The 27,917-nt window shown below is 54.8% G+C and overlaps 2 protein-coding genes across 8 annotated transcripts; both read left to right on the top strand.

The window, feature by feature from the left end:
• The first annotated feature begins 2,623 nt into the window (after positions 1-2,623).
• On the top strand, positions 2,624-14,092 carry SEMA4C (semaphorin 4C). Of its 6 annotated transcripts, none has more exons than XM_032397370.1 (15): positions 2,624-3,680; positions 6,512-6,657; positions 8,134-8,282; positions 8,637-8,699; positions 8,894-8,992; positions 9,089-9,185; positions 9,312-9,428; positions 9,524-9,675; positions 9,763-9,938; positions 10,254-10,398; positions 10,494-10,716; positions 10,851-10,963; positions 11,918-12,075; positions 12,153-12,223; positions 12,352-14,092. In XM_032397370.1, the coding sequence occupies exons 1-15, from the start codon at positions 3,493-3,495 to the stop codon at positions 13,179-13,181; spliced, it is 2,727 nt and encodes a 908-aa protein (XP_032253261.1). In that variant the 5' UTR covers positions 2,624-3,492; the 3' UTR covers positions 13,182-14,092. The 6 variants fall into 6 exon arrangements, with proteins under 6 accessions (XP_032253261.1, XP_032253260.1, XP_032253264.1 ...); XM_032397369.1 differs by having other exon boundaries at positions 6,509-6,657; XM_032397373.1 differs by lacking the exon at positions 2,624-3,680 and adding an exon at positions 3,763-3,976.
• A 1,378-nt stretch (positions 14,093-15,470) lies between these two features.
• ANKRD39 (ankyrin repeat domain 39) lies at positions 15,471-26,050 on the top strand. 2 transcript variants are annotated; one of them, XM_032397368.1, is made up of 4 exons: positions 15,471-15,610; positions 20,239-20,342; positions 20,770-20,973; positions 25,219-26,050. In XM_032397368.1, exons 1-4 carry the CDS (start codon positions 15,511-15,513, stop codon positions 25,360-25,362), a joined length of 552 nt encoding a protein of 183 aa, XP_032253259.1. In that variant the 5' UTR covers positions 15,471-15,510; the 3' UTR covers positions 25,363-26,050. The 2 variants fall into 2 exon arrangements, with proteins under 2 accessions (XP_032253259.1, XP_032253258.1); XM_032397367.1 differs by lacking the exon at positions 25,219-26,050 and having other exon boundaries at positions 20,770-22,874.
• Positions 26,051-27,917: the final 1,867 nt, after the last annotated feature.

Below are 27,917 nucleotides of genomic sequence, written 5' to 3'. Positions count from 1 at the left end.
GCCCCTCTCCTTTGCTCTCATGCCACAGGGGTAGGGTAAGGCAGGCTAACTAGGAGAGAGACTCCCCCCAAATAAAGGACCTTCAGGACAAGTGGCTCAGTTTGCAGAACTGAAGGGTAGCCCATCACTTCCTGGGCCTGTCTTATTTATTTGTTTGTTTGTTTGTTTTGTTTTAAGTAGGCTCCACACGTGGAGCCCAACGCAGGGCTTGAACTCATGACCCTGAGATCAAGACCCGAGCCGAGATCAAGAGTTGGACGCTTAACCGATTGAGCCACCCAGGTGCCCCCTGGAGCTGTTTTAGACACAGCTGCCTCCCTCGCCCAGAAGTCTGGGAGCTGGGGGCATCTATAATTCAGAGGGCATGAGCACACGGCAGAGTGCTGGGTGCCATACGGGTTGTCGCCCTGCCGTGCTCCCTTTGCCAAGTGAGAGGTGGAAGAAGTCCTTGGCCAGGGTGACTTGGATGCCCAGGTGACTTGACCGAGAGTTCTGGTTTCTGTTCCTGGCCACATCACAGGGCCCCCTGGCTGGGGCACCACTGAGGCCCCAGGGGCATCAGGTAGGCCTGAGATCGTCTGATAAAAGAGCGAAGGCTCTGGTGAGCCAGCCTTCTTCACCTCCCTCCGGGCAGCCCCTGCTTCTGACACTGCACATCCTGACAGTTAATCCTCAGCTCTTCAGTTTGCTCTGGAAACCTGGAAATCACCTTTGAAATTTCCCCTCTTTGTTCTCACTGCCAAGGGCAGAGAGGGAGTAGGGAGGCCTAAGAGGCCAAACTGGGGAGTTTCCAGTTCTCGAAGCTGCCCCTTTGTGGCTCTGAGAAAGAGATCCATGCGGTCTATCACCATAGATATCTGGGGCCCTTCTCCCCAGTCCTGGTCCTTGTGCACTGACCCCTCCTCCCCTGTTCCCCAAACACACTCATCCCCAAGAGGGAAATAGATACCAAGGAGAAAGGAGGTGTTGGTGACTCTCAGTCCCTCCAGAGACCTAGCTGTAACCTGAGCAGAGGGGTGCGCTTCGAGGTCACCCAAGGGCGTCCCATATCCCCTGGGACATGTAATGGGCCCTCTCTGGAACTGGCTGGGAGCTGACCAGATCTCAAACTGGTCTGGGACCAGTTAGAGACTCAGTCTCCTCTAGGCCAAGAATTCCACAATGGTGCTGGCAACTGCACCACTTGCCCTTTCCAGATCCTTAAGCTCCTGGGAAAAGGCTGAGGGATATCCTGATTGAAGCCACTGGAAACGCAGCATCCGGGGCTGTGATGACGGATGTTTTCCTGCTTCCTTTTGGTGATGGTGGCAGGGAGGGGCTGGGAAGGGAAAGGCTTCCCAGGTGGACAGCTTTGATAACTCTCCTTTAGGAGGAAGTAGAGGAAGTCCTTTTCCTATGTCCCCGCTCACCTCGGTCCCCAGGCCCTCAGAAAGATCCCTGAAGGGTGGCTGACCCAGGCTTTCTCATTTCCCCCTCTGTGGGCTGACAACAGCTCCCGGATCCTTTGGGAAGTTGGCCAGGCAGTGCTAACTGGAGAATCCCAGGGTGAACCCTGGGCTCCACTCCGGTCCGAAAGCTGCCTTGCAAGAACTAGGGGTGAGGAGCTCAAATCAGGGACACCATGGCACATGACCAATGTCGTGGGGGAGGGAGTGGGGGCTTGCCTTTCAGATAAGACTCCTGGGCCCATCTGTAGGGACTGGCCTGAGCTGAGCTGCCAGTGGACTCTTGGAGAACCTCGGAAGGCATTTAGCATATCTGGGTCTTTCCTTGACTTGGCCACAAGCAGGTGAGCAGGAGGGCCTGTTAGGGCCTAAGGCCTGAAGCATGGGTACCTTAAATAGAATATGCCAGACAGGCCCTAGAGAGACATGACAGGTACAGGAGACTTCTTCTTCTTCTTCTTTTTTTTTTTCTTAATTTAAAACCCAGGAATCCTCATTTTTGACCGGTTGTGCTTTTATTAAAAAGTATGAATCATGAGCAAGTAGTCATGCAGGAAACTTTATCCTCTGCCCACCCACCCATGGAAAAGGCCAGTGCTGGAAATGAACAGAACACAGCAGGAAATGAGTGAAGGTAGAAAAGGGGAGGGGGGGTGGGGGGAGCTGCAGCCTTATCTTGGAGGAGCATTTGAGAGGGAAAGGCTCCCGGAGTCTGTTAGCAGGAACAGAGAAGCCTGCCATTAACGTACAGAAGACTGTCCCTGCCAGTGAAACCAAACCACCTTTTGAAACTTTCCACTGGGGCCATCTTGCAGGTGGAGCCAGGAGCTCAAGTCTCTGCCTGGTGGGGGTGGGAGCGAAGGTGAGGAAAAACAGCAGGAAACAAGCTGTTTAGGGCTTAAAGGTTGTCCAGATGCACTCTGACTTGGTGCAAAGACAGAATTGGGAGTCTCAAGACCTGATTTAACATTCTGACCTTGCTAATTATCTACGTGCCTTTGAGCAGGTTGCTTCATCCTTCTGAGACGCATTTTATCTCTAAAATCAGAGACACAATACCTGCCCTTTTTTTTTTTAAGGTTTTATTTATTTATTTGACAGAGCACAGGCAGAGGGAGCCTCAGAGGGAGTGGGAGAAGCAGGCTTCCCGCTGATCCCAGGACCCTGGGATTATGACCTGAGCCAAAGGCAGATGCTTAACCCACTGAGCCACTCAGGCACCCCATACCTGCCTTTTGAACAGTCGTCATGAGGATTATGTGAGGAAATGTATGTGAAGGCAGGTTGCAAAGTCTAAAGCACAGAACGAATATTGAGCATCCGTTTACCTCCACTTAAAAAGATGCAGGGTCTAACCTGGAGGAGGGGGGTTACACCCATCTCCCTCCCAGCCCGCTGAAGCACAGAGCCTTCCCTGCCCACCCCATGCTGTTAACTGTCTTGCCCTCTATCTCCAGCATCTCCAAGACCACAGCTTTTTTTTTTTTGTTTTTTTTTCCTATGGTGGAAAGGAGCTGGGAAATGTGGCTTTGGCCAGTGCGGGAGAAGGGGCCTTTATGTGTACCAGCAAAGACCCAATTGTTACTGAATCCAAACTGGGCTGCTTTTCCCAATTATCTCCACTACTCTTCTGGTCTCCATTTTCAGATGCCAAGTTTTAACTCAGAACAAAAGCTCCTGTCGGGGCTGATTTATAATCCAGATCTGCTGACGGGGGCCCTCCACTGTTCCTCCCTTCCAGGACTGCACCCGCTTAAAGTTACCACCAAAGCCTCGGGGCTCCAGTCTCTTTATCTCTGTCATTTGCCCCTAGCCAAGAGGAGGCATCCGTATCTGGGCGCTGATGGGGCGGCTTCCCTGGGGTTTGTCCACCTGCCCAGCTCCGAGGACCAGCTGGCAAGGTCCACCCCAGCACGGCCCCAGCGCAGGAGGCCAGAGCTACAAGTGACTTCTAGGAGCTGCTGTGGGCGGAGGCAGGCGGTTCTAAAAGGTGGTAGTTCTCCACCAAGGCTTCCCCTCAGCCGCTTTCATCTGAACATTAGGGCTCATGTCACTTGTTATTCAGCCTTCCAGTGGCATCAGAAGGAGTCATTTCTTGGGGGCAGGCTCTGTGCAACAGGAGTCTCCCGGAGGGTTGTCTTCACCGGGAGCTGGGCAAGGGCGCTGCTGTTCCTCCGTGTGGAGCATGAAAAACAAGGAGCAGACTCTCCGGAGATTAGTGGGTCCTCCTGGATGGTAAGACCCGTTCCAGTCTGACTGCGGGGGGGGGGGGGGGGGGGGGGGGGGGGGGGGGGCCAGTGGGCGTTGCGGCCAAGAAACGAAGCAGAATTTCGGGCCAAAAGATAGACCCACTCTGGTCCGCCCCGAGAAGGAGCCTCGGTTTCCCCGGCACCCCTCCCTCGGATACTCGCCCCGAGGTGGTTTGCCCGCGTTGGTTCCAGTAATTGCAGCGTGGGGAGCTCCTCAGCCCCATTCCCGAGCCCAGCCGCCCAGCCCGCGGTTGGCCTTGGGGGACACTTCGGAAAGACCGGGTGAGTCCGATCCCCCCCGCCAAGGCAATGCCCGGAGTCCCTCCCCCGCCCCACCTCCCGGCGCTGTGGCGCAGACCGCGACTCCGAGGCACGGGGCGGCAGGGCGCGGGGAGGGGCGGGGGTCCGAGCCCGCCGGCAGGGAGCTGGGGGGCCGGCGGGTCGCGGCGGGTCGCAGCCCCCTCCTGGGCCGGCCTTCGCGTCCCGCCCCCGGCCTCCGCTCGACACCCCCCCCCCGCCTGACGTCAGGGGGGAGGGGGCGGAGAGCGGCGGCAGCGCTGGAGAAAGAGCCGGCACCCGGCGCGGTGGCGCGGGGAGCCCGAGCCCAGGGGCGCCGAGCCGAGCCGGGACCGAGGGGCGGTGGCAGAGGGGACAGCGGAGGAGGGCAGGCGGGCGCGCGCAGGCCGTCGGCGGCGCGCGGGTAGGGGCGGACCGTGATCCGAGCCGAACGCGAGGGCGGCGCCCAGGGATTCAAGCCGCGAAGAAGAGGTGAGTGAGGCCAGGGTTGCGCGGGGCGGGAGCACCAGGGCTCCGGGGCCGCCGCTTTGTCCCCCGACCCGGGCAGGGGCCGCCGCACGCTCGAAGGACAGGGTCTGGGGGTGCAGGGAGGGCTAGCGGCGGGGACAGCAGTTCGTCCGAGATCCTTCCTGCGCCCCCAGCGGGCTGCCTGGCGGGGGCTCCTGAGCCGGGCAAGCAGTGCCCGCAGCCATAGCGTCCGGAGGCGCGGACTGGTCTGGAAGAGCTGCTCTCGGGAGCGGGGGGTCCCCCGTGCTGTCGGGTCGGCGGCCAGGATCCTCTCCAGGCCCCCGAACTGCCCCCGGCTCCCCCACCCCCGACGGAAAGTTTGGGGCGGGCTTGGACTGAGGCCGATGTTGTGGGATCGGATTTCCCTGCCGCGGGCCCCCGCCCGCCCGCTCCGCCGAGGAGGCGGGTTGTCCTGGAAAGCCAGGCTCCCGACCCGAGCCTGGCCGCGCAGTCCCTGGCGGGAGCGCCCGCCCTGCAGCCGCGGAAGCGCCGTTCGCGCCCCGTCGCTCGCGGTGGGCGAGGGTGGGGGGCGCACCGCCTGGGCCCCGCGCTCCTCCAGCCCCCACCCCTCCGGCTGCCCCTGCTTCCCCGCCCTGGGAGGAGCTGGGGGTGGGGGCATCGCCGTGCTGGCCGATTCTCGGAGCGCGCCGCGGGGTCCGGCCGGGGTCTAGGGTAAGGGGCAGAGGGAGGGCTGGGGGTGTGTTGTGGGGGAGGGAGGGGTGAACGTATCCCCAGCCCCCCCCCCCCGCCCTTCCAGTGCTGGGGTATTGGACCGACAGGGGGCGTCCGCCGGCCGGGCTTGCCACGCTCCCAGCGCCGCCGCTTTGTTTGCATTCAAATCCCGGGAGCTGGGGGGAGGGGAGAATCTGGGGGGGTGACCAAGGACGGTCTTGGCGGGGACCCTTTGTTTTGGGGTGAGCAGGTCCCCAGCTTCTGTGTCTCCGTACCCGGCACTGGAGTTCTGGGGCAGTGCAATTAATCCAGATGGCTTGCCCAGGCCGGGGTCCCGGGGCGCAATCCCTGAGTTGGGAAGATTCGTCAGACCCGGGGGGAGCGCAGCAGGCGCCGGCCCTGCACAGGGCGTCCCCCGCGGTCCGAGAGGAATCCCTCTCGCGCTCCCCACCCGCCCCTCAGCTCCCCCCGCCCCCGCCTGAGAGCTGCTCGCCGGGAGATCCCTGATTAGACCGGAGCCAGCTCTGTTGTCCCGCCGCCCCAAAGCCCGAAGGCTAGTGTCTCCTAGGAGGCTGTGCGAGGAACAGGATGAGGCCCTGGTCATTTCCACGCCCATCCCACCCACTTCCTGCCTCCCGCCTTGGGCAACAAAGGGGCCTCGGGAAGCTGGGCCCCTTCGGCTCCCGGCTCCACTTCAGCCCTGCTGATGTGGAACCGGGGTTTGGGGCTTTGCCTGGCTATTGTCTGCGCTGGGGGAGGGGAGAGGCTGGGGCCAGGACCCCCGCACGGCTGGCTCCATCAAGTCCCCTCCCGGGGGGGTGGAGGGGCTTCTGGAACCGCCCACCCACCGTATGCCCCTTCACCCTGCCAAGGGGTTTGCGTGCCAGAAGTATATCTTGGGGCTGGCTGGAGCCCCAGTGGGGGCAAGTCCTGCTTCCAGAGGTTATTTTAAGAAATCCTCAAATCTGTCAGGCCTGAATGTGGGGGGGGGGAAGGGGTCCCCTTTTAATTTCTTAAACAACTTCCTGTTGAGAGGGAGTGGGTGAGGGCCTGGAGGCCAGAGGTTTCTTGGAGTGTCCACCCCTCCAGCTGACTCAGCTCCTCCCCTTTCCTCTGGGGTCCCCACCTCCTTTGGAATCTGTGGGGGCCGAGGCCAGGTGTGGGGGGGGGACACCAAGTTCTGCTCCAAGGGCTGGGTAAGTGGGGGGGAATCCAGGAGGCTCCTGGGGAGGCTGATCAGGTCATATGTTCTGTCAGTGCCTCCCGGCATGGGCTTGTGTGGGCCCCCTTCCGGTCTGTTTTCTCTGGCTGTGATTCTGACCCTTTCTTTTCCCCCAGCAGGGCAGCTGGCCTGGAGCTTCGAGCCGGGGCATTTGCCATGGCCCCACACTGGGCTGTCTGGCTGCTGGTAGTGGGGCTGTGGGGCCTGGGCATTGGGGCTGAGATGTGGTGGAACCTGGTGCCCCGGAAGACCGTATCTTCTGGGGGTGAGTGCCTGAAGTCCCAAGGGGGGAGGCCAGGAGGGACTATGGGGAGGTGGGGGGAGAGGAGTGATTGCCCCTAGATCGTGCCAGCTTTATCCTGCTCTCGGGCTCAAAGCCCACCGATGTATATGACAGCTTTCTAAGAAATGAGAATGAGTGGCCCCAGAGTGGCCCCAGGGACCCAGAGCTCATAGTCTTGGGATAGCCCTTCTTTAGATGGTTAGGACCTGGCTGCCACTGTAATGTAAGGAAGAGAGACCGTTCTGTATCATTCTCCCCATGCCTTACTTCTGGAACTAGCACTTGCACTGAGAGCCCGCAGAGAGAAAATGGAGCCCGGGTAGGCATAAGGCAGAGTGTTATCATCCCCCTCCCCAAAGCCTTTCTAGCTCTTTGCCCCCAGGAGCCCCTTTATCAACCGTAATAGGCCCCCTCTGCTACCCCTCTGCTACCCTTGTGCCCTCTGTTGGCCCTGGATGTGTTTACACACGTGCTCATGTCGGGGGACAGCAGACCCGACAGCCCTCTGCGCGCGCACACCTGTATTAAGAGGTGATGTCAGGTGTTTGTATCATCAGTGCACCCTGGGGACCTAGGATGAGCTCACCTCCCACAGGTTCCACTCAGCTGCTAATGAAGTCCTCCCTTGCCCGCCTGTGTGTGGCTCCAAAGACTAAGGCTGGTTTAGGGGGACCCTGAGGATAGGTCAGCAGCTATTTTGGGGGCTGACTTAGGAATTCTGTGACTACATCAGTGTCGTAGTACCTTGCATGGTGAACAGCAACAAGGCTTCCCAGCTCCAAGGCTTCAGTGCCTTCTCTGGTCCCTAGCCTCTGGTTCCCCCTGACCACGCTGGCCTGGCCTCCCAGCCCCAACTCAGTCTCCCATGTCCCCGACTGTCCCAGTGGCCGGCCGTGCTCGGATCTCTGGCCGCCTGGATTTGGGTCCTGCTGGAGTGAAGAGTTTCCTCAGGCAAGCAGAGCTTACAACTTCAGTACATAACTGCTTTGCCGGATCATGGGCTGGGGCCTGGCCAGAGCCTGATGTGGGTAGCAGGCAGCAAAGAAGGAAGCAGCGGAGGAAGCTGGGAGGGGGAAGAGCCCAGCTCTGCAGCCAGAGACGCTATTGACCCTGAGAGTGAGGGCCATCAGTCTGATGGCTTCCTCTGGCCGGAAGCTGTGGCTGAGATATCCTTCCTTCCTCCTCACCAGCCCAGATTCGCCGCCTCCCAGGCTGGGAAAGGCCAGGGAGGCTTGGGTGGAGCTGTCAGAGCCAAAAGGCTATTAGAGAAGGCCCTTTATTGCCAGTCAGGGTGCTTAGCTGGCATCTGCTTGTGGGGTGCTGGCCGGCAGCAGGGGTGATTAGGCCCCGAAGACCACTGTATAGGGGAAGGCTGATTCTGGGGGGAGGAGGACGCCTGGAGCCCCAGGAAGCCCTCTGCCCATTCACCACCGTGCTCACTCCCACCTTGTCCTGCAGAGTTGGCCACAGTAGTGCGGCGGTTCTCCCAAACGGGCATCCAGGACTTCCTGACGTTGACCCTGACTGAGCAGACAGGGCTTCTATACGTGGGGGCCCGGGAGGCCCTGTTTGCCTTCAGCGTGGAGGCTCTGGAGCTGCAAGGAGCGGTGAGAGGTGGGGGAGTGGGAGGTACACAGGTGTGGGGAGAGTGGCAGGACCCAGAGGGGCTTAGCTTGACCAAACTGTCCCCTCAGCCCTGCCGCCCCCACCCTGTTCTTTCCTGTGGAAATCTTGCGTAGTCTCCAGGCCCATCCTCCTAGCAGAGTGGGCACGCTGCTTTCCCTCATCTGCAGCTTTGGGGCAGTTTGGGGCTTCCGTCCTCTGTTAAACTCCCAGAGAATGGGGACTATGTGTGCTCACTTATGGTGTCCCCACGTGGCTGCCACAGGCCATGCATGTGGCAGATACTCCGGGCACATGCTCAGTGTGTACTTGGGATTGACGTGCCCCCCTCCCCCCAGATCGCATGGGAGGCACCAGCTGAGAAGAAAGCCGAGTGTATCCAGAAAGGGAAGAGCAACCAGGTGGGTGCTCCGGATACGGCCAGGAGAGCCAGAGCCCCCCCACCCCCCACCCTGTACTTCCGCTGGCCAGGCCTCATGGCGCCTGCTGTCTCCCCCCACCCCCACCCTCTCTCTTTGTCCCAGACCCGTTCTTGGTCCTTGTGTCCCATGTCCCATGTCCCCGTACTCTTCAGTGAATGCCTTTCTCTCCGCAGACGGAGTGTTTCAACTTCATCCGCTTCCTGCAGCCCTACAACACGTCCCACCTGTACGTCTGTGGTACCTACGCCTTCCAGCCCAAGTGCACCTACATCGTGAGTGCTGGTGTCCCCCCTCAGTCCCCTCCTCGCCCTTCGCTGGACTCCCGGGCCCTTCTGCATCTCCTCCTCATTGTCTCTTCCCTGCCCCAGGACATGCTCACCTTCACTTTGGAGCGTGGAGAATTTGAGGATGGGAAGGGGAAATGTCCCTATGACCCGGCCAAGGGCCACACTGGCCTCCTTGTGGGTGAGTGGCTGTCCCCGGGGCAGGCGGGGGGAGTCCGCCCCCAGAACTTGTTCTCACTGTGGGTCTGCGTGGCCTGAATGTGTCTTCATGTCACTTCTGGCCTGCCTGATCCTCTGTCTCCCATAGACGGCGAGCTGTACTCGGCCACGCTCAACAACTTCCTAGGAACAGAGCCTGTAATCCTGCGTAACATGGGGCCTCACCACTCCATGAAGACAGAGTACCTGGCCTTCTGGCTCAACGGTGAGCCCCGAGGAGCTGGTGTGGGGCCCGGGGGGAGCCATGGTTGAGGGGCCCTGCAGCACCCTCCACCGCTAACCCTCCTCCCCTTCCTGTAGAACCTCATTTTGTAGGCTCTGCCTACATCCCAGAGAGCGTGGGCAGCTTCACAGGGGACGATGACAAGGTCTACTTCTTCTTCAGCGAGCGGGCAGTGGAGTATGACTGCTACGCGGAACAGGTGGTGGCCCGTGTAGCCCGTGTCTGCAAGGTATGGAGTCCTACAGTGAGTGGGGAGCCCTGGGAGCCTTGGTGGCTCGGCAGGCCTGACCAGCAGTGTCCCCTTGCCACCCGCCAGGGGGACATGGGGGGTGCGCGGACCCTGCAGAGGAAGTGGACCACGTTCCTGAAGGCGAGGCTGGTGTGCTCGGCCCCCGACCGGCAGCTCTACTTCAACCAGCTGCAGGCCCTGCACACCCTGCGCGACGCCTCTTGGCACAACACCACCTTCTTCGGGGTTTTCCGGGCGCGGTGGTGAGTTGGCCAGGAATACTTGGGGCTAGGGAGGAGGTTTGCGGGGTAGGGATGATGGGTGGGTGCAGGCGTCTGAGTAAAGTCTTAAGTGGTCGGTAGACCAGAAGCCAAGGAGGATGTTGGGCATGTGCCCCTTTTCAGAGCCCCCCCAGGGGAGGTGTGCAGGGCCCTTCCCCCAGTGGTACTGTAGAGCCAACATGACATCGCACACGCCCAGGACTGCTTTGTGGGGGCCCCGCCTTCCCGGTCCATGCCGCGAGCTGGGGTAAAGTGGGCACGTGCCTCACCCTTGGGGTCCCTCCTTTGCTGTGACAGGGGCGATGTGGACTTGTCAGCGGTCTGCGAGTACCAGCTGGAAGAGATCCAGAGGGTATTCGAGGGGCCCTACAAGGAATACCGTGAGCAAGCCCAGAAGTGGGGCCGCTATACCGACCCTGTCCCCAGCCCACGGCCCGGCTCAGTGAGTCCTCCGGGGCGGGGATGGGCTCCTGCCCTCCGCCGCAGTAGCTCTGCCACGTGCTGACAGCTCTCCCGTCTTCACCCCCCCGCCCCCAGTGCATCAACAACTGGCACCGACGCCATGGCTACACCAGTTCTCTGGAGCTGCCTGATAACACCCTCAACTTCATCAAGAAGCACCCACTGATGGAGGAGCAGGTAGGGCCCCGGTGGGGCCGGCCCCTGCTTGTGAAGAAGGACACCAATTTCACCCACCTGGTGGCTGACCGGGTCACAGGCCTTGACGGAGCCACCTATACAGTGCTGTTCATTGGTACAGGTAGGCACCTGGGGCGGTGGGTGTGGCTGCCGGAAGCTGGGTAAAGGCCTGTGTGTCGGGGCAGCGAGATCTGGAGATGCCCCAGGGGCCCCCGTGCCCTCTCGTTTATGCCTGTCCTCCCCCAACCCCCACAGGAGACGGCTGGCTGCTCAAGGCCGTGAGCCTGGGCCCCTGGGTCCACCTGATCGAGGAGCTGCAGGTGTTTGACCAGGAGCCTGTGGAAAGCTTGGTCCTATCCCAGAGCAAGGTAGTAATCAAGGCCCCACCCACCGCTGTCCCTATACCTTCCCCAGTCTTTTGCTTGGCCAGGACAGGGGTGGGGAGGCACTCGAACACACCACACTTAGCCTGGGGAGCGTTCCAGGAAACACGCGTGCTGACGGACTCTGCGCTCGGCAGGCGTTATATATAGCCAGGTCCCCACGGGGCTGTGTTCCCAGAATTGGGCCTTGGCAGCCGCTCTCCACGCTTCCTTCAGACCCCTCGAGGTTGTGCTGTTCTCTGTGACGTACAGCCTCTCTGGTGGTGCCACGGTGGACCGGGCCTCTCGGGCTCCGTTTGCTCAGCTGCCCTCCTGATGCCGGCTTTCCCAGCGGCCCCCTAGTCCGGCCCAGTGCAGTCCAGTCCCGGCCTGCACTCCCTTCTGTTTGCCTGAGGTGCCGCTTGCATCCTACCCTTCTTCTGGCCTGTCTGTGACTCCCCTGAACTTTCATGTGCTGGCCCTTGACCAACTATTGTGGCTCAGATTGTTGCCCAGAACATGGAATAATGGCAGAAAGAAAGTCCGTGGTTGAAGAAACACACAGATTGGCAGTCACCATTCAAACAGAGGAAAACACCTTATGCTCTGCTCGTGCTATTGTGAGGGCTGATGGGCCTAGCGGAAAACACATTTCCTGCACTATTTATACAGTACGGGAGAGTGAGTGTGTGCGTGTGTGTGTGTGTGTGTGTGTGTGTGAGATTATATTTCTCAGCCTTGTAGTTCCACTGTTCCCTGTCTAAGAAGGTCACATCTATAAGGTGCTTAGGATTGCGTCTGGCTTGTAGTAAGCCCTCTGTGCGTTCTTTGGTCCTTCGATTTCCCTCCTCGGAGTTTCGCACTGCCCTCTTCCTCCTCTGGCACCCTTGCCCTCGTGCGCCCATGCCGCAGTCTGTGTCCCAGTCTGGCTGAGCCTCCTGTGCCCCGCTTCTCTTGCAGAAGCTGCTCTTTGCAGGCTCTCGCTCGCAACTGGTTCAGCTGCCTCTGGCCGACTGCGTGAAGTACCGCTCCTGCGCAGACTGCGTCCTCGCTCGGGACCCCTACTGTGCCTGGAGCGTCAACACCAGCCGCTGTGTGGCCGTGGATGGCCCCTCGGGGTGAGTGGGGCTCAGCACAAGGGTGAGGGCAGGGTGTTTGGAGCCCCAGTGCCCATGGACCCTGCTTCCCCAACCAGGTCCTCGCTGATCCAGCACGTGACGGTCTCAGACACCTCAGGCATTTGTAACCTCCGTGGCAATAAAAAAGGTGAGCTGTCTTTTCTCTCCCTCTTCCCCGGTAGGATGGGCCCTGGGCCAGAGCTGGACTAGCTGCATCTCCGCGGGGCCCTGGGTTTCCCATGCTAACTCGGCTCTCCTGTTTTTCTACTGCTGCAGTCAGGCTCACACCCAAAAACATCACCGTGGTGGCGGGCACGGACCTGGTGCTGCCCTGCCGTCTCTCTTCCAACTTGGCCCACGCCCGCTGGACCTTCGGGGGCCGGGACCTGCCTGCGGAACAGCCTGGCTCCTTCCTCTATGACGCCCGCCTGCAGGCCCTGGTCGTGATGGCTGCCCAGCCCCGCCACGCCGGGGCCTACCACTGCTTTTCGGAGGAGCAGGGGGCGCGGCTGGCTGCCGAAGGCTACCTGGTGGCCGTGGTGGCGGGCCCGTCGGTGACCCTGGAGGCTCGGGCGCCCTTGGAAAATCTGGGGCTGGTGTGGCTGGCTGTGGTGGCCCTGGGGGCCGTGTGCCTGGTCCTGCTGCTGCTGGTTCTGTCACTGCGCCGGCGGCTGCGGGAGGAGCTGGAGAAAGGTGCCAAGGCGGCGGAGAGGACCTTGGTGTACCCCCTGGAGCTGCCCAAGGAGCCCACCAGTCCCCCCTTCAGGCCCGGCCCGGAGACTGATGAGAAACTCTGGGACCCCGTCGGCTACTACTACTCGGACGGCTCCCTCAAGATCGTGCCTGGACACGCGCGGTGCCAGCCCGGGGGCGGGCCCCCTTCCCCAGCTCCTGGCATCCCCGGCCAGCCCCTGCCTTCTCCGACCCGGCTTCACCTGGGGGGTGGGCGGAACTCTAACGCCAACGGCTATGTGCGCTTACAGCTGGGAGCGGAGGACCGCGGCGGGCTCGGGCACCCCCTGCCCGAGCTGGCCGACGAACTGAGGCGCAAGCTGCAGCAGCGCCAGCCGCTGCCGGACTCCAATCCTGAGGAGTCCTCCGTATGAGGGGACCCCCACCCCACCCCCCGCCTCGCAGGGGCAGGGTGCGAGGCGCCGCTCCTCCTTTTGCACACGCACCAGCTACCTCAGGGACATGGCGCGGGCACCGGCTCGGCCTGGGACGGAGCCTGGCCGCCACCCGCCCGGCCATGAGGACCTGCTCTGCTCAGCACGGGCACTGCTCCCCAGGACACCAGCCTCCCGGAAGGCCTCTTCCTCCTCTCTGTGAGGGGCTGTGAATCACGGACACGTGGGACCCCAGCAGCCAAAACTTTCCAAGGCAGAAGTTGGAGATGTGGGTGTGTTTGTATCTATATGTCTGTGTGTGACCTAGTCGTGTGTGTGTGTGTGTGTGTGTGTGTGTGTGTGTGAGAGTGTGAGAGAGAGGTCTTACTTTTTCTGTCGAGTCTTCCCTTGGCCTGGGGTCCTCCTGGTGAGTCATTGGAGCTATGAAGGGGAAGGGGGTCGTATCACTTCGCCCCTCCTACCCTCCCGCCAGTCCCCAGCATGGGTCAGCAATGTACATATGGGGGTGGGCTGGGCAGGGTGCTGTGCCCCTTTCGGGGAGTCCGGGGCTCTGGGGTGGGCCTGGTCCTGCTCCTAGGGCTGTGAATGTTTTCAGGGTGGGGGGAGGGAGATGGATTCTCCTGTGTGTTTGGGGCAGGGGTGGGAGGGGCCTCCCACTTGGCCCTGGGGTTCAGTGGTATTTTATACTTGTCCTCCCTTACCGGGCTGGGAAAGGTTGTGTGGGGGGTGGGGGAGGGAGGAGGAGAGAGGGTGGGCATGCTGTGGATATTGCATATCCTCTCCCAGCCCTAGGAGGAGGGCTCCTAACAGTGTAACTTATTGTGTCCCCACGTATTTATTTGTTGTAAATATTTGAGTATTTTTATATTGACAAATAAAAATCAAGAAAACCGTTAAGTGTTAACTGTGGTAGGGATAAGGCATTTGGGCTAAAACCTTCTAGGCAGGACTAGCCTCACCTCCCTGTAGTTCTGGGGCAGCTGCCCCTAATGTTATCCCTGCATGCTTGTGCCCCTCTCCAGAGGGGGGATAGCCCAGGCTCCAGTGTTTCCCCACAGTGGTAGCTGTGGGGCTGGGAACCAGACCAGGGCCACAGGCTCTTGGGAGGCAGCTGGCAGCTTTGGGTTCTGGCCAAAAGGAGAAGTTAGGGCATTGGGAGGAAGGCCTGAGAGGGGGCCTGCCTTCCCAGAGCTCTGGGAAGGGGAAGTGGGAGTGAGCTAAAGGAGGGGAACTTCCTAGAAAGAGCTTCAGGTTGTATGGACTGGCTTGTGTGAGGATGTTCCCAACTAGCCTAGAGGAGGAAAGTTTACTTCCAGCCTTCTGCCTACGCTCCAGGAATATTCGTCTTGAATGCTTCAGCAATGTGGAACATGGAACTTGCCCCACCACCACCCAGTGTGCACCAAGCCACTGTCCTATCAGAGGAGTGGGCACAGGGAGGGCCCAGATACTCGTAAGGAAGGGAAGACCCAGCCTGGATTCTGTAATTCATGTCCACAGATGGAGGCAGTTGTGAAATGGGCTCCCTACATTTGACTGGTCTGGAGGGCCTGCGGTGGCTGAAAGGGGCTGCTGCCCTGGGTGTCCTTAGCTGTAGGAAAGGGCTGTGATCTGCCCACTTCTGGGTACGCTAAGCTTCCATCATGGTCAGTAAACCTCAGGCCTTAGGATGTCTTGCTATATGAAGATTGATACGGTAAAGTAGGCTCCCACTGGAGTTGGGGAGTTCCGCACAACCCAAGGCCCTATACTTGCCCTTGGGGCTTATGTGCTCCTAGTGGCAAAAGTTGTGGCCACCTGCCTCCCACGGGTTTTCAGGAAATGGGCAGGAGGCGCTGGAGGAGGAAAGGGGAAGCGAGGTCACTGGGCCTGGGGTGGTGCGGAAAGACGGGGCGGAGGACCTTGGGGCGCGCCCGGCGACTCCCTGCCCTAGGGAAACCGGTGGGACGCAGGGAACCTTGGAGGGCTGGGCTCTGGCGGGCGGCCGAGCCGCCCGCTGCGTCCCCACACCCTACAGGGCTCCACACGCCCTACACGGCCGGCGGCCCGGGCGCCATCCGCCGGCAGTCCGGGTCTGGGCATCCTGCGCGGCGCCCTCGGCACTCTGCTTAGCCTGGGACGCCCTCGCGCGGCCGCCTCGGAGCGCGGTGCAGCGCCGCAAACCCCGCCCCGCCGCCTCGATTGGTTCCCGAGCTACTGGCGCGGCTGGGCTCTGGTACTGGTACCGCCCCGCCCCGCCCCGCCCCACCCACCCGTCGCGGCCGCGCGTGCGCACAACAGCCGGGGCGGAGCGGGCTCTGGGGCCGACATGGCGGCGCCGCGACCCTGCGCGGACGGCCCTTGCTGCTCCTGGCCGGGTTCGGCGTCCAGCGTGCAGCAAACGCTGGACGAGATGGACTTCGACAGGGGTGAGACTCCCGGCTTTCTCCAGATCGCGGAACAAGGAGATGGCCGAGAAGCGGGGCCCCGAGGGCCGCAGTGGGTCTGGTGGGAGCATGGGCGGACGGCGGGCTTACAGCCCCCGCGTCATTGAGATCCCGCCAGGGACCTGGCACGAGCTCGGCCTCTAGAAACTTCGTCTCGCGTGCAGATTGGGAAACGGAGGCCCTCGTTTCGGTAACTTTCCCAAGTGGTCGGCCCGGCTCCTCAGCTGGTGTGCCCGCGGGAGGCTGGGGCCCTCTCGGGTGGCGGGGCGGGGGTGTGGGTGTGTGTGTGGGGGGGGTCGGGAAGCAGAATCTGCAGTCGGATTATTGCAGCCACCTTGAGGGCAGCTTCAGAGGGAGGGCTGCGCTGCGAAGGGAACTAACGTTCTGACCTCCGATGTGAGCCCCGATGTGTCAGGCCCTGTATGGTTTAGATACGGCACACATGGCCCTCGACGCAGGTGATGTTATCCCCACCTTTGGGGCCCAGAGAGGTAACTCTTTTACCCCACACTGTAAGGAGATTATATCGTCTGTAAGGAACAGAGTAAAGCTGAAAAACAAGTCCGCTCTTCCTCGGAGGCCGTGTATCACCTGTCAGTGCAGAGGCAGCTTATGGGGTAATAACATTCTCATCAGCTGTTGGGTGGATGCTACCGCTTTTTATGCATTCTGATTTAATTTACTGTTAAGTGGCTCTTGCACCTGCTTACCTCCCTCCACGTCGCCACCCTCTGGGCTTCTGAAGCAATTCCCTCATGGGCCTTCCTGCTTCCCCTCCTGCCCTCCTACAAAGTTTTCTACTCCACACAGAAGCCAGAGTAACCGTTTGAATATATTAAATCAGATAATTTCATTGCTTTTAGAATAAGTTCAAATTCCCTTCATGGCCTACAAAACTGTGTGACCTAATCGTTGCCTATTCTACTTCTCCGCCCCCACTTTATTTCTCATCCTTTTCTTCCCCACTCTGTGCTTCAGCCACACTGGGCTCGTTTTGGTTTCACAGACATGCAAGATCTCTTTCTGACTTAAAGCCGTGGTACTTGCTGTTCCAGCTCCTTGGAGTGAACTTTCTGCAGCATTAGGCTAGCTAATGCTTTTCTTCTGGTCTTGGCTCAAATGTCACCTCCTCAGAGAGACTCACCCTGAACACTGCATTCTGGTTTTCAACTGTGGGGGGTGGGCAACACCCCATTCTAGTAGTTCTCAACTGGATGGGGGCAGTTGCAGTTCTGACCCTTAAGGGTGTTTGGCAATGTCTAGAAATAATTTCAGGTGTTACAGCTGGGAGGATGCTACAGTCAGTCATCTAGTAGGTAGAGGCCAAGGATGCTAGTCTACATCCCACAATGCACGGGACTGTTCCTCATAACCAAGAATTAACTGGCCTATAGTGCCAGTTGTGCAGCTGTTAAGAAAGAAACCTTGCCCTGTCCAAAGTAGGGTCCCTTCCCCTCCAGGTTACTCTGATATATTACCTTGCTTTCATCAAAGCAGTTTTTACAACCTGGTATTATTTTGTTTGCTTACTCATTATTTCCCACACGTGGGAAAGATCCTTGTGTGGGTTGTTTTTTTTTCATATCTCCTCTCTGGGTTCATTTTCCCTTTTCCTGAAGTATAGCTTTTAAAAGTTTTTTCAGTGAGTATGATTCTTCATCTCTCTCTCTCTCTTTCTCTGTCTTGACTGGTAGCTTAGCCGGGTATGAAATTCTAGACTGACAATTATTTATCCCCCTCAAACCTTTGAAAATATATTTATCTTCTTTTTCTGCTACTGCTGTTAAGAATTCTGCTGGGAGCACCTGGGTGGTTCCGTCAGAAGAGCGAGTGACTCGTGATCTCGAGGTCATTAGTTCAAGCCCCACGTTGGGTGTAGAGATTACTAAAAAATAAACAAATAAATAAACTTTTAAAAAAATCCTGATAATCTGATTATAATTCTTCAGTGACTAATGATCTTTTCTTTTTGGTAATTTAAAAGGTCTCTTTATTCTTGATGTCATTTTACCATGGTAGATATGTTTTGATTAATTCTCCTTGGGATTTAATGTGGTTTTCATCTGAGAACTCATTGTTGTCTTTACTTCAGAATAATTCTCAGACGTTATCTCTTCAGGCATTTCCTCTCTCCCATTCTGTCCAATTTTTCTCTTTTTTTTGTTTGAAACTCCTATTAGACATATGTTGGTACATTCTGCCTTTCATGTTTCCTTACCTCTCTTTAATATTTTTCTCTTTACCATTCTGTGTTCTGGGTGATTTCCAAGTCACTCATTCCCTCCCGGGTGGGTCTGCAGTACTGTCCAGCTATCTGTTGTTGTTTTAGTTCAATGATTCTATTTTTTAATTTACTGACTTTTAATTAATTTATTTTTTAAAGATTTTATTTATTTATTTGAGAGAGAGAGAGACCGTGAGAGCAGGAACACAAGCAGGGGGAGTGGGAGAGGGAGAAGCAGGCTTCCCGCCGAGTAGGGAGCCCGATGTGGGGCTCGATCCCAGGACCCTGGGATCACGACCTGAGCTGAAGACAGACGCTCAATGACTGACCCAGGCGCCCCTACTGACTTTTTAAAAAAAATTTTTTTTTAAAGATTTTATTTATTTGACAGAGCACAAGCAGAAGGAGAGAGAGGGAGAAGCAGGCTCCCCGCCGAGCAAGGAGCCTGATGCAGGACTCGATCCCAGGACCCCGGGATCATGACCCGGGCCGAAGGCAGCAGCTTAACCAACTGAGCCACCCAGGCGTCCCCCTACTGACTTTTTTAAAAAGCAATCTGTACACTGGGGCTTGAACTCATGACCCTGAGATCAAGAGTCACATGCTCTACTGGCTGAGCCAGCCAGGCAGCCCTGACTTTGTTTCAGATCTCCCTGTTCTTTTTTTTCTCCCTAATGTTCTGCTCATTTGTGGATTGTATTCCTTCATCTCTGTGAACACACTAAATGTTGTTTTAAAGTCTTTTAGATTGTGCTATTATGGCTCATTTTTGAAGTATGCATTTTTCCATTTGTTGTATTTGCTGACTATCTCATGTGGCAGTGGATTCTTGTTTTGCAGCTTTTAATTTTTGAGCTCACCGGTGGGGGGGGGGAGGGGGGGTGTCTTCTCTTGTTAGAGGTTATCCACAACAGAGCCACACCTTTGTTGGCTTGTGGGAGTGTCCTTATGGGACATTTTTTAAAAGTTGCCTCTGCGCAGCCCTTATAGCATTCACTTGTCTGGATCCATTTTTATGACAGATCCTTAGCGTGGGGGTTTTGCTCCCTAAGGCTATAAATAGATATAGGTCCCCTTATACAGTGATGTATGTCAGCTATTTCTCTATAAAGCTGGAAAAGAGATCATACAGTTAATGAAGTTTACATGATGGGAAAAATGCAAAAATAAATAAATATACATATATATGTATACATATAACATCTCCAAGTTGAATGGGTCATGGTATCTGATTTTTTAGGTTTCTTCTGCCCTTGCTGTCTTCTCACACCTATTGAAATGGTGCCTTTCTCATTTCCTTTAAGTTTCTCTTCAGATGTCACCTTATCAGAGATGCCATCCCTGACCACTGCTTGTATCCCTTCTGTTTTCTTTTTCTTCATAGTCCTTAGCACCACCTGATTTCTCTCATTTTTTTTTTTTTTCTCATCTGTTTCCTTTAATTAGAAAGTAACCTCCATAAGACCAAAGCTTTGGGGGCAGCCCTGGGGATTGGGGACCTTTTAATTCTTGGCTGGCCTCTAGCGCGCAGAACAGTGCCAGATACATGATAGGTATTCAGTAAATATTTGCTGAATGAGTGAACTGCCTGGGCCTGGTAGCTTGCTTTCTGCTGCTGTTCAGGAAAGTAGAGATTTTCTAGTCCCAATTCACCCATGAGGTGGTACTTCCTGTCTCTCAGCTTTGTGCGCAGAACTTTGTTGTGTCTGTTCCTGGCCATGCACGTGCCCTGCGGCCTTTGCTCCAGACCCTGCCTAGTTGTTCAAGCCGGAGCCTCTAAGATGTGTGTCTATTTACAAGGACTTTTGGGATTCTGCAGATGGAGTACCTGCTCACCACTTTGGCTATGGTTTTCATCTTCTCTGGCAACTGGCAGTGTCCTTATCTTGCTTTTGAATTTGCCTATGTATTCAGACATTTTAAACATTACTTTATTTAATATTTATGTGTTTGAAGTGGGAAGAAGGGATTTGCACCTGTCTAACCCTACTGTCTTGATTAGATAAAGCTCCTTGTCCGTCTTGCTCACAGCTCTCTCACCAGCACCTAGGACAGTCCTTAGCACAGAGATTTCAGTTAAATTTTTTAAAAGATTTTGTTTGATTGATTGATTGATTGATTGGAGGGGCAGAGGGAGAGAGAATCTCAAGCTGAGCACAGAGTCTGACTCGGGGTTTGATCCCAGGACCCTGAGATCATGATCTGCGCCCAAACCAAGGGTCAGGCACGCAACTGACTGAGCCACCCAGGCGCCCCTCAGTTAATGTTTGTTGAATGAGTAAATCCCCCATTTTATAGATGAGAAAATGGTGGTCAAGAAGTCAAGGAAGCACTGAAAGTCTCCAGTCATTCAGCATTATTCAGCACTTTGGCTGTCTTTCCACAGGAATCTGGTCGGCAGCCCTGAATGGAGACCTAGGCCGAGTGAAATATTTCATCCAGAAGGCAGCAGACCCTAGCCAGCCCGACTCGGCTGGCTACACGGCTCTGGTGAGCTGGGGAGGGAAACTTGCACTCGGGATACCTGCCCTCTCTGGCGGAGGGGGGGATGTTGCCCGTGCTGCCGCCTGTTCTTCTCTCCCAGCAGGTTTTGAGTTTTAAGCATTGTGTGAACCTTGTTCTTGGTTTGTTTTTTTCCTTAATTAGTGTTAAGTGCTTTACATCATTTATTTAATTTCATTTACCTAACAATCTTGTGAGGTAGGAATGATTATTATCCCCACTTTGCTGTTGAGGAAGCTGATGCTAGAAATGAAGTGGCTTGTCCGGGTCACACGGCTGGCGGACGTGGCCTCTGAGCTCGTTACTGTCCTCTCGCCTGCCCTGTAGCCTGCTCCAGAGCCCGTGCTCTCCCCCGCCCACCGTCCTGCCGCCTGCCTGGGCTCTGCTGTCTGACCTCGCTCTCCGTCCCCTGCAGCACTATGCCAGCCGCAACGGGCACTATGCCGTGTGCCAGCTCCTGCTGGAAAGCGGGGCTAAGTGTGATGCCCAAACGCACGGGGGCGCCACCGCTCTGCACCGGGCCAGCTACTGTGGGCACACCGAAATCGCACGGCTCCTGCTGTCTCACGGGTCCAACCCTAGGTTGGTGGACGACGATGGCATGACCAGTCTGCACAAGGTATGCCGCCCTTCCCCCTTCACGATCTTGGCTTTTGTTCAGTGGAGAAAACACGGGGAAAGCAGAGAAGCACTTGCAATGTCCGTGCTTACCAGTCATCACTTGAGGGTTAATGTACAATGTGCCAGCAGTTTCCCTGGGCGTGTAAATTAGAATTACACGTACGGCGTCATTTTTTTTTTTCTTTGCTTTCATGATATGTCATGAATGCTTTTCCGTGAAGTTAGTTTTCTGAAGCTCACATCTACTCTCGCCCACCCCTGTAGCCTGCTCGCCGTACGGTAGCCAGGGTGACCACTTCATTAACTTTCTGCTGACCAGAAATACCTGCACGTGGTGAAGAGTTTGAGGAGCACAAAACAGTGCAGCGTGAAAATGTCTCCCTTCCACCCTGACCCCTGGTCCCTCAGTCTTCCGGGACACCCTGCTCAAGGCATCCCTTTTACTGATTGCTTATGCATTTTAGAGAAGCGGTTTATGCATATTTATGGTGTGTGTGTGTAAACGTATTCTCTTATGAACTTTAAAATAGAAAAATGTAAGTTGACTACATGACTTACCATGAGAGCCTGTGGCAGACACTTTTTGCTGTCCACCAAAAATTTGTGCTCACTCTTTCGTATTAGAGACCTGTCCCTCAGACGGGGCTCTACAGTCTCAGACTATGTTCCGCTCCCTAGCGTGGCGAGTTCTCAGCCACCAGAAGACAAGACACACTGACGAGCTTTTTTTCCAGGAGGAGAGCTTTTAGGAGCCAGTGTTCCTACTCCGCACACTCTACTCCGTCGCCCCAGCCCGTAGCTGAGACACCTAGGGGTTGGCAGATCCCCAGCAAGCAACCTGGACTTCAGAAACATGGTAGGACAGAAAGGTGCTTGCTTAGCGACAGCAGCCTTGAAATGTTACGGCCACAAAGATAGAGGTCTTGTTTTTATTTTGTACACTTGACTGTTGAATAACACGTTATTACCATTATTTTTTAATGTATCATGGGAGTGGGATAACACTTTGGTAGAGACACTAGTAGATATATTAAAAAAATACATGTAGCAGGTTTTGGTTTTGTTTTTTATGCTTCATGACACACCTTCCGTGAGGCGCAGGCGCACCTCAGAGACATGCAGACCTCCGTGATAAAGCAAGTCGGGTGAGTCTTCTTGGTTTCCCAGGACACACAAAAGTTATGTTTATACTACACTGTAGTCTATTTAGTGTACACTAGCATTATGTCCAAAAAAATCATGTATGAAACTTAATTTAAAAATACTTTATTGCTAACAAATGCTAACCATCATCTGACCTTTCAGCAAGTTGTAATCTTTTAACTGGTAGAGGGTCTTAGCTCGATGTGGATAAATGCTCAGCGTATCAGGGAGGTCAGGGTAGGAGTTGCTGAAGGTTTAAGAAACTGCTGTGGCTCACCGGTTCTTGAAATAAGACAGCAATGGACTTTGCCACATTGACTGACTCTTCCTTTCACTGGAGCGCTGAGAGGCCATTGCAGGGCTATTAATTGGCTTACTTTAAATATTGTCATTCAGGGAGTAGGGAGGCACGAGGAAGAGAGAGAGAAAGACTGGGGGAGCAGTCAGAACCCATACATTTATAGATTAGCTCCTCTGTCTTATATTGGTGCGGTTTAGGCATCCCAAAATGATTAGTAACATCAGAGATCAGTGATCACAGATAACAGATGTAATAATCATGAAAAACTTTGAAGCAGTTCAGGAATTACAAAAATGTGGCACAGAGATACGAAGTGAGCAAATGCTGTTGGAAAATGGCACCAATAGACCTGCCCAGTGCGGGGTTGCCACAGATCTTCACTTGGTAAAAACACGGTAAAGCAAAGTGCAAAAAAATGAGGTGTGCCCGTGTAGAAGATAGTCAAACCCAGAAGCAGAGAGTGGGATGGTGGTTGCCGGGGCAGTGGGGGGGGGGGGGGGCTGCTGAGCTGGCGCAGCGTCACTGGGGAGCTGATGAAGTGCAGCGGATCTGCGCCGTGTCGGTGGGTGACCGTGCTTAACAAGCTTTAAGTTCGTTAAGAAGGGGGCGCGCCTGACTGGCTCAGTCGGCAGAGCGTGGGACTCATGATCTCAGCCCTACGTTAGGCGTGGATAGGGGGGTGGTGGCTATCATTTAACAAAAACAAAACAAAAACAAAAAACAATTACCAAAAAACTATAAAAAAATAGATTTGTTAAGAAGTCAGATCTCATGTGAAGTGTTCTTACCATAATAAAAAATTGGGTGGGGGGCTGTTTCAAGGACCAACTTAATTTTTAGGAAGCCAGATGGATTTCATTGTCCAAGGATTTGCAGATATATTACCCTTGCGTCCACTCAAGGGAAGATGTCAACATTTCCCTCCTCCAGTTTCTTTTTTCTTTTCTTTCTTTTTTTTTTAATTTAAGTCATCTCTATGCCCAGCGTGAGGCTCAAACTCACCACTCGAGATCACGACTTTCATGCTCTTCCCATTGAACCAGCCAGGTGCCACTATCTTGAGCTCTCATCCCCTTGTCACTTACACTCAGGCCCCCTTTCTTGACCCTGTCATGGTGACACTCCAGGACCTTACCTGTCAAGCTGTCCCTGGCTCGATGCCTCTCCTCTCCCAGTTTTCATCTGGCTTGTTTCTGTCCTTCCTTCTGGATCTTAGCTTCTACCTCACACTCAGAGAGCTTTCCTGTTCTCAGACATGGGTAGCTCCCCCAGCTGTGTGTGCAAAAGCACCCTGCACTTGACTCCTCATAACTTTTCTCCCTCTTAAATTCTGTCTGAGCTCTCTCTCCCCAGAGACAGCGAAGACTTGATCTTGTTTACTGTGGTAGCCCCAGCTCTTAGCACAGGTGCCCAGTGAATATTTGCTGAGTGAACAACTGGATGGCGTTTTATTTTCTTTTAAGATCCTTGCCGGTTGAAGAGGCAGACTGCTTATTCCTTGACAGTCTGCACTGGTGTTGCTCGGACGGTGTAACTCCCTTGGAGGGTGTGTACCGGCAAGACACTGCGCGCATGGTGCTGGCTGGTCTTACAGCCTGAGGCCTTCTCAGTGCCTCTCTGGCCTTTCATTCAGGGGATGCAGATATGGGAAGAGTGGAATTGTTCTTTCTTTTTTTAACAAATAAGCTACTTGCAAACTTTGGTACTTTTTTTTTCTACAAAATTCTTTGGAATGCATCTCACATCTCCCCAGAATGCACCCCAGAACTGCTCACAACATACCACTGCCTGAATTGAGGCAACAAAACTGAGAACCTTAGGTCTGTACTCAACAAGAGGACCTGCTAAATAAAGATCTGGATTCAAATTTGAGGTGGTATTTGCTACTAATATTAATTTTGACACCTCTCAAAAGCCCCGTGGTACATCAGTGACTATTGGGAGGAGCAGGGAATAGAGTGCTATAACACGGTTGTTAAGAGTTGAGACTTGGCAGTCAGACAGACCTGGTTTAGGATCCCCAGGCTGCCACACCAGCACTGTGACATTGGACAAGCCACTTACCTTGTATGAGCCTCAGTTTCTTCATCTGTAAAATGGGAATGATGATAGTTCCTACCTCTGATGGTTATTATGAAAGTTATATAAGCTAATCTGTGTAAATCACCTTAACTCTCTTTTCTGGAGGAGGTAGGTTAAAAATTGACGTCCAGGTTGGGATCGTCTATTTCAAAGGAAGAGGAGAAAGCCGGGAACCTGGATCCATTTTTCTCTGCTCATCTGTACGTGGCCGGAGGCCGTGTCTGGTGTATCTTGTGCCTACGGTGCCCAGCTGATAGATGACTGAACATTTATAAGGGACACTTAGAGATCCAAGGTTCTGTATTTGTTTTTGTTTGTTTGTTCAAGATTTTATTTTTAAGTAATCTCTATACCCAACGTGGGACTTGAACTCACAATCCCGAGACCAAGAGTCGCATGCTCCATCAACTGAGCCAGCCAGGTGCCCGTCTATATTTATTTTTAATGTGCAGGCCTGGACAGAGAAGAATGGCTACTGAGCAGAGGACACCAGAAAGAAAAACTCAAGCTAACTGCCAGGAATGGCACTAGAGAATTCCACCAATCTTTATGCAAGTCGTTGGGATTTGGTAGGAATTAGGGTAAATCTACTCAAATAGCCGGTGTCTCCCATTTCCATAAGACCTGTTTTAGGACCAAGAGATTCCCCGAAGTGGAGCAAGAAAGGGTAGAGCCCAGTGGGGATATGGCTTTTGATTCATGCATCTTTCTCCACAGGCTGCTGAGAAGGGTCATGTGGACATTTGCTCCCTGCTGTTGGAACACAGCCCAGCCCTGAAGGCTGTCCGGGATCGGAAGGCACGACTAGCATGTGACCTGCTGCCCTGCGACAGTGACCTGTGGGACCTGCTGGCCACCTGAGCCGCCACCTTTCTGTCTCAGGCTGCCGTGCAAGAGGACCCAGACTAGCCCTCCTAGCTCCTGCCTTGGCCAGCATCCGTGCTGCAGGGTGGGGACCTGAGGCCTGAAGAGCCCTATTCTGGCCACTCGGGGAGCGAGGGAGTAGATGCAGGGCTGCAAGTGCTTAAGCCTGGACAGACGATCATATTCTAAATTAGTTCACGTGGAAACATCTATCCGTTTGGAAAAAATAAAGTTGTATCCTTACCTCATCCCATGCACAAAAATAAATTTCAAGTAGATTAAAGACCTAAGTATAAAAACAGAACTACGTAAGTATTAGAAGAAACTGGGACATATGACAAATTAAAAGCTGCTTTCTAGCTGAATGCCCTTGGGAAAGGTCACTTTGCCCGTCTGTCCCTGCTTCCTCATCTGTGAGGTGAGGATGATTATAACGGCCTGCTTCAGTGGCCTTGCGGAGGTTAAAGGAGCGAATATATGGAGGGCCCGAGTGTGCCAGGCACGCTGCACACTGTCCGAGCGCACACTTCCTCACCTTCCCTTTTAACAACCTAATAGACTAACAAGTGCTGTTGCTTCGTTGTGCATTGCTAATGACCGCCTGTCTTCGCTGAACTTCCTGTCCATAACTATGGCCTGTTTAAAGATTTTCTTCCTTTTATTGATTCATAAGGAGTTACGTATTCTGGATATTAATCTTGTTTTATATATATATATATATATATATATAAATTTTTTTTTTTTTTTTAACCATCACTTTGTTGGTATCTGTTCATGGAAATCGATAAACCCACCATAGACGGGAGTTTGGGAATATCTATTAAAATTTAGATGATGGCCAATAATTTCTCTGTAGCTACCTAGAGAAATACCCACGTATACAAAGATAATTTACTTACAGAGACATCTACAGAGTTGTGCTATAATATAAGGAAGAAAGGAGGTAAGCTCAGTGTTCCCTGCTAGGGAAAGGATTAAATTCTGGTACATGGGTCACGAGTGCAGTGTAAGACTAACATGGAAAGTGTGCTGAGCTGCAGTCACAGTATGATGCCTCTTAAGACCCGTCTATGGAAACCTGCATGTACGTACACAAAATTACAGGAAAAAAGTCGAGGATATATATTACACTGGTACCTGGGGTGTCGCCTGGTCTGCTGTGGTGAGAGTGGTTTGTCAAGTGCATCTTGAGCTTTATTTGTTTGTTTCAGTTTTTTACAAGGAATAACTTTTTTGTAAGAATTAATACCAGTCAATTTCCTGTGGAAGAAACTAGTTTTCTGGTGAGAATTTCAGATGAAGCATGTTGGTGTAAGATGCCCTTGTCCTTGAATGTTGAAGGAGAGGAGTTTTAGAGTCGGCAGATAGTAGAGACCAAAGCCAAAGTCTGTCTTGTCTTACCCTCACTCTAGTCTAGGCAGCTCTCTCTTTTCATAACCAAAGGCAAGAAATCACCTTTGACAAAAACCCCTGATGCATAAGGACTGAGTTTCTTTTAAAAGCTCTGGGTTCCCTAAGTCTCAGAACTTGGATGTATTTACCGAGAAGCCAGCTGTGGGTGGAACCATTCCCAGCTCTCTGGGGCCTTGGGCTGTCCTTGACCTGTAGTTCTCCCTCTCGTTCTGGTCATCCCTGCTCATATAGCTCCAGTTCTGGAGTCTTATTTACGATCAGATTTCCTTTCAAAGGTCAAGGCAGAATTCAAGGCCCAGCTGGGTGAAGGGCATGCTGGGCATCTTAAATGAGGAAGTTTGACTTTGGTGGCTTGAGACAGGTTGGTTGGTGACTAGATTAATGGCTAACAACCTAGTCCAGCTTCCCTGTGGGATGGCGTGCTCCCTGCCCAGGAGAGCAGCAGGTAGGGACCTGCATGTGTGGGGCGTGGAAGGCTTTTCAAGAGGCAGGGGCTGCTGATGACAGGCTGGACTTGGCTCCTGGCCGTGGTGTAGTTTAATACGCTGGCTCTCGGAGTGCTGAGGGAGAAGTGGGGGGCGCCTGGGGAAGGAAAGCAAAAGTATGGAGGGCAGCCTTGAAACTGGGAGTGGGGAAGTTGCTTGAAGCCTGATCTCCTCCTGTAGGTGCCATGCGGATTCCTGCCGCAGACGTCAGCCTCTTGGCCCTTTCCTTCCCGAGGTCCTCTCTAGGATTCTGGCTTCCTTTTGCTCAGAACAGGCTGGCTGGGTCTTTCAGGGTCTCAGGCACCTAGACCTGTGGCAACAGGGAGGCTCACGCTCAACATTTTTCTAGTGGCCCAGGCACCCCTGGCCACACGTTTATTGGTCGAATTACTCCTGAGCAGGTGTAGGGGATGGCACAGGTGCAGGAGAGTGGGTGTCTGACGCTGCACCCGACGCAGCTCAGAGTGGCTCCTGCCTTCAGCGGGCTGCACGCCCACACTGGTATTTCGGTCAGCGTCACAGAACCACTGAGCTCTCTGGCCCCGGGCACAAGCCCCTGGCCTGCCCTGCCCTGCCCCCAGGAGCCAGCTCTCCTGAAAAGGGCTGAGCAGCTCAGCTCCTCTCACTGGGGGCGTGAAGAGCAGGGGGGGGACC

The sequence above is a fragment of the Phoca vitulina genome, unplaced genomic scaffold (assembly GCF_004348235.1).
Source record: "Phoca vitulina isolate PV1807 unplaced genomic scaffold, GSC_HSeal_1.0 scaffold98, whole genome shotgun sequence".
NCBI classification, from domain to species: Eukaryota; Metazoa; Chordata; class Mammalia; order Carnivora; family Phocidae; genus Phoca; species Phoca vitulina.
Note: the sequence above shows the minus strand (reverse complement) of the source record. Positions and strands in the feature narration are given on the sequence as shown.

What these genes read in the sequence shown, in the direction of transcription:
- SEMA4C (XM_032397369.1), top strand. Translation starts at nt 3,493, where the DNA reads ATGTCACTTGTTATTCAGCCTTCCAGTGGCATCAGAAGGAGTCATTTC. An exon ending in TTAGTGGGTCCTCCTGGATG is followed by an intron (nt 3,681 to 6,508) that starts GTAAGACCCGTT and finishes CTTTTCCCCCAG; the next exon opens with CAGGGCAGCTGGCCTGGAGC. An exon ending in GAAGACCGTATCTTCTGGGG is followed by an intron (nt 6,658 to 8,133) that starts GTGAGTGCCTGA and finishes CTTGTCCTGCAG; the next exon opens with AGTTGGCCACAGTAGTGCGG.
- ANKRD39 (XM_032397367.1), top strand. Translation starts at nt 15,511, where the DNA reads ATGGCGGCGCCGCGACCCTGCGCGGACGGCCCTTGCTGCTCCTGGCCG. An exon ending in CGAGATGGACTTCGACAGGG is followed by an intron (nt 15,611 to 20,238) that starts GTGAGACTCCCG and finishes GTCTTTCCACAG; the next exon opens with GAATCTGGTCGGCAGCCCTG. An exon ending in CGGCTGGCTACACGGCTCTG is followed by an intron (nt 20,343 to 20,769) that starts GTGAGCTGGGGA and finishes CGTCCCCTGCAG; the next exon opens with CACTATGCCAGCCGCAACGG.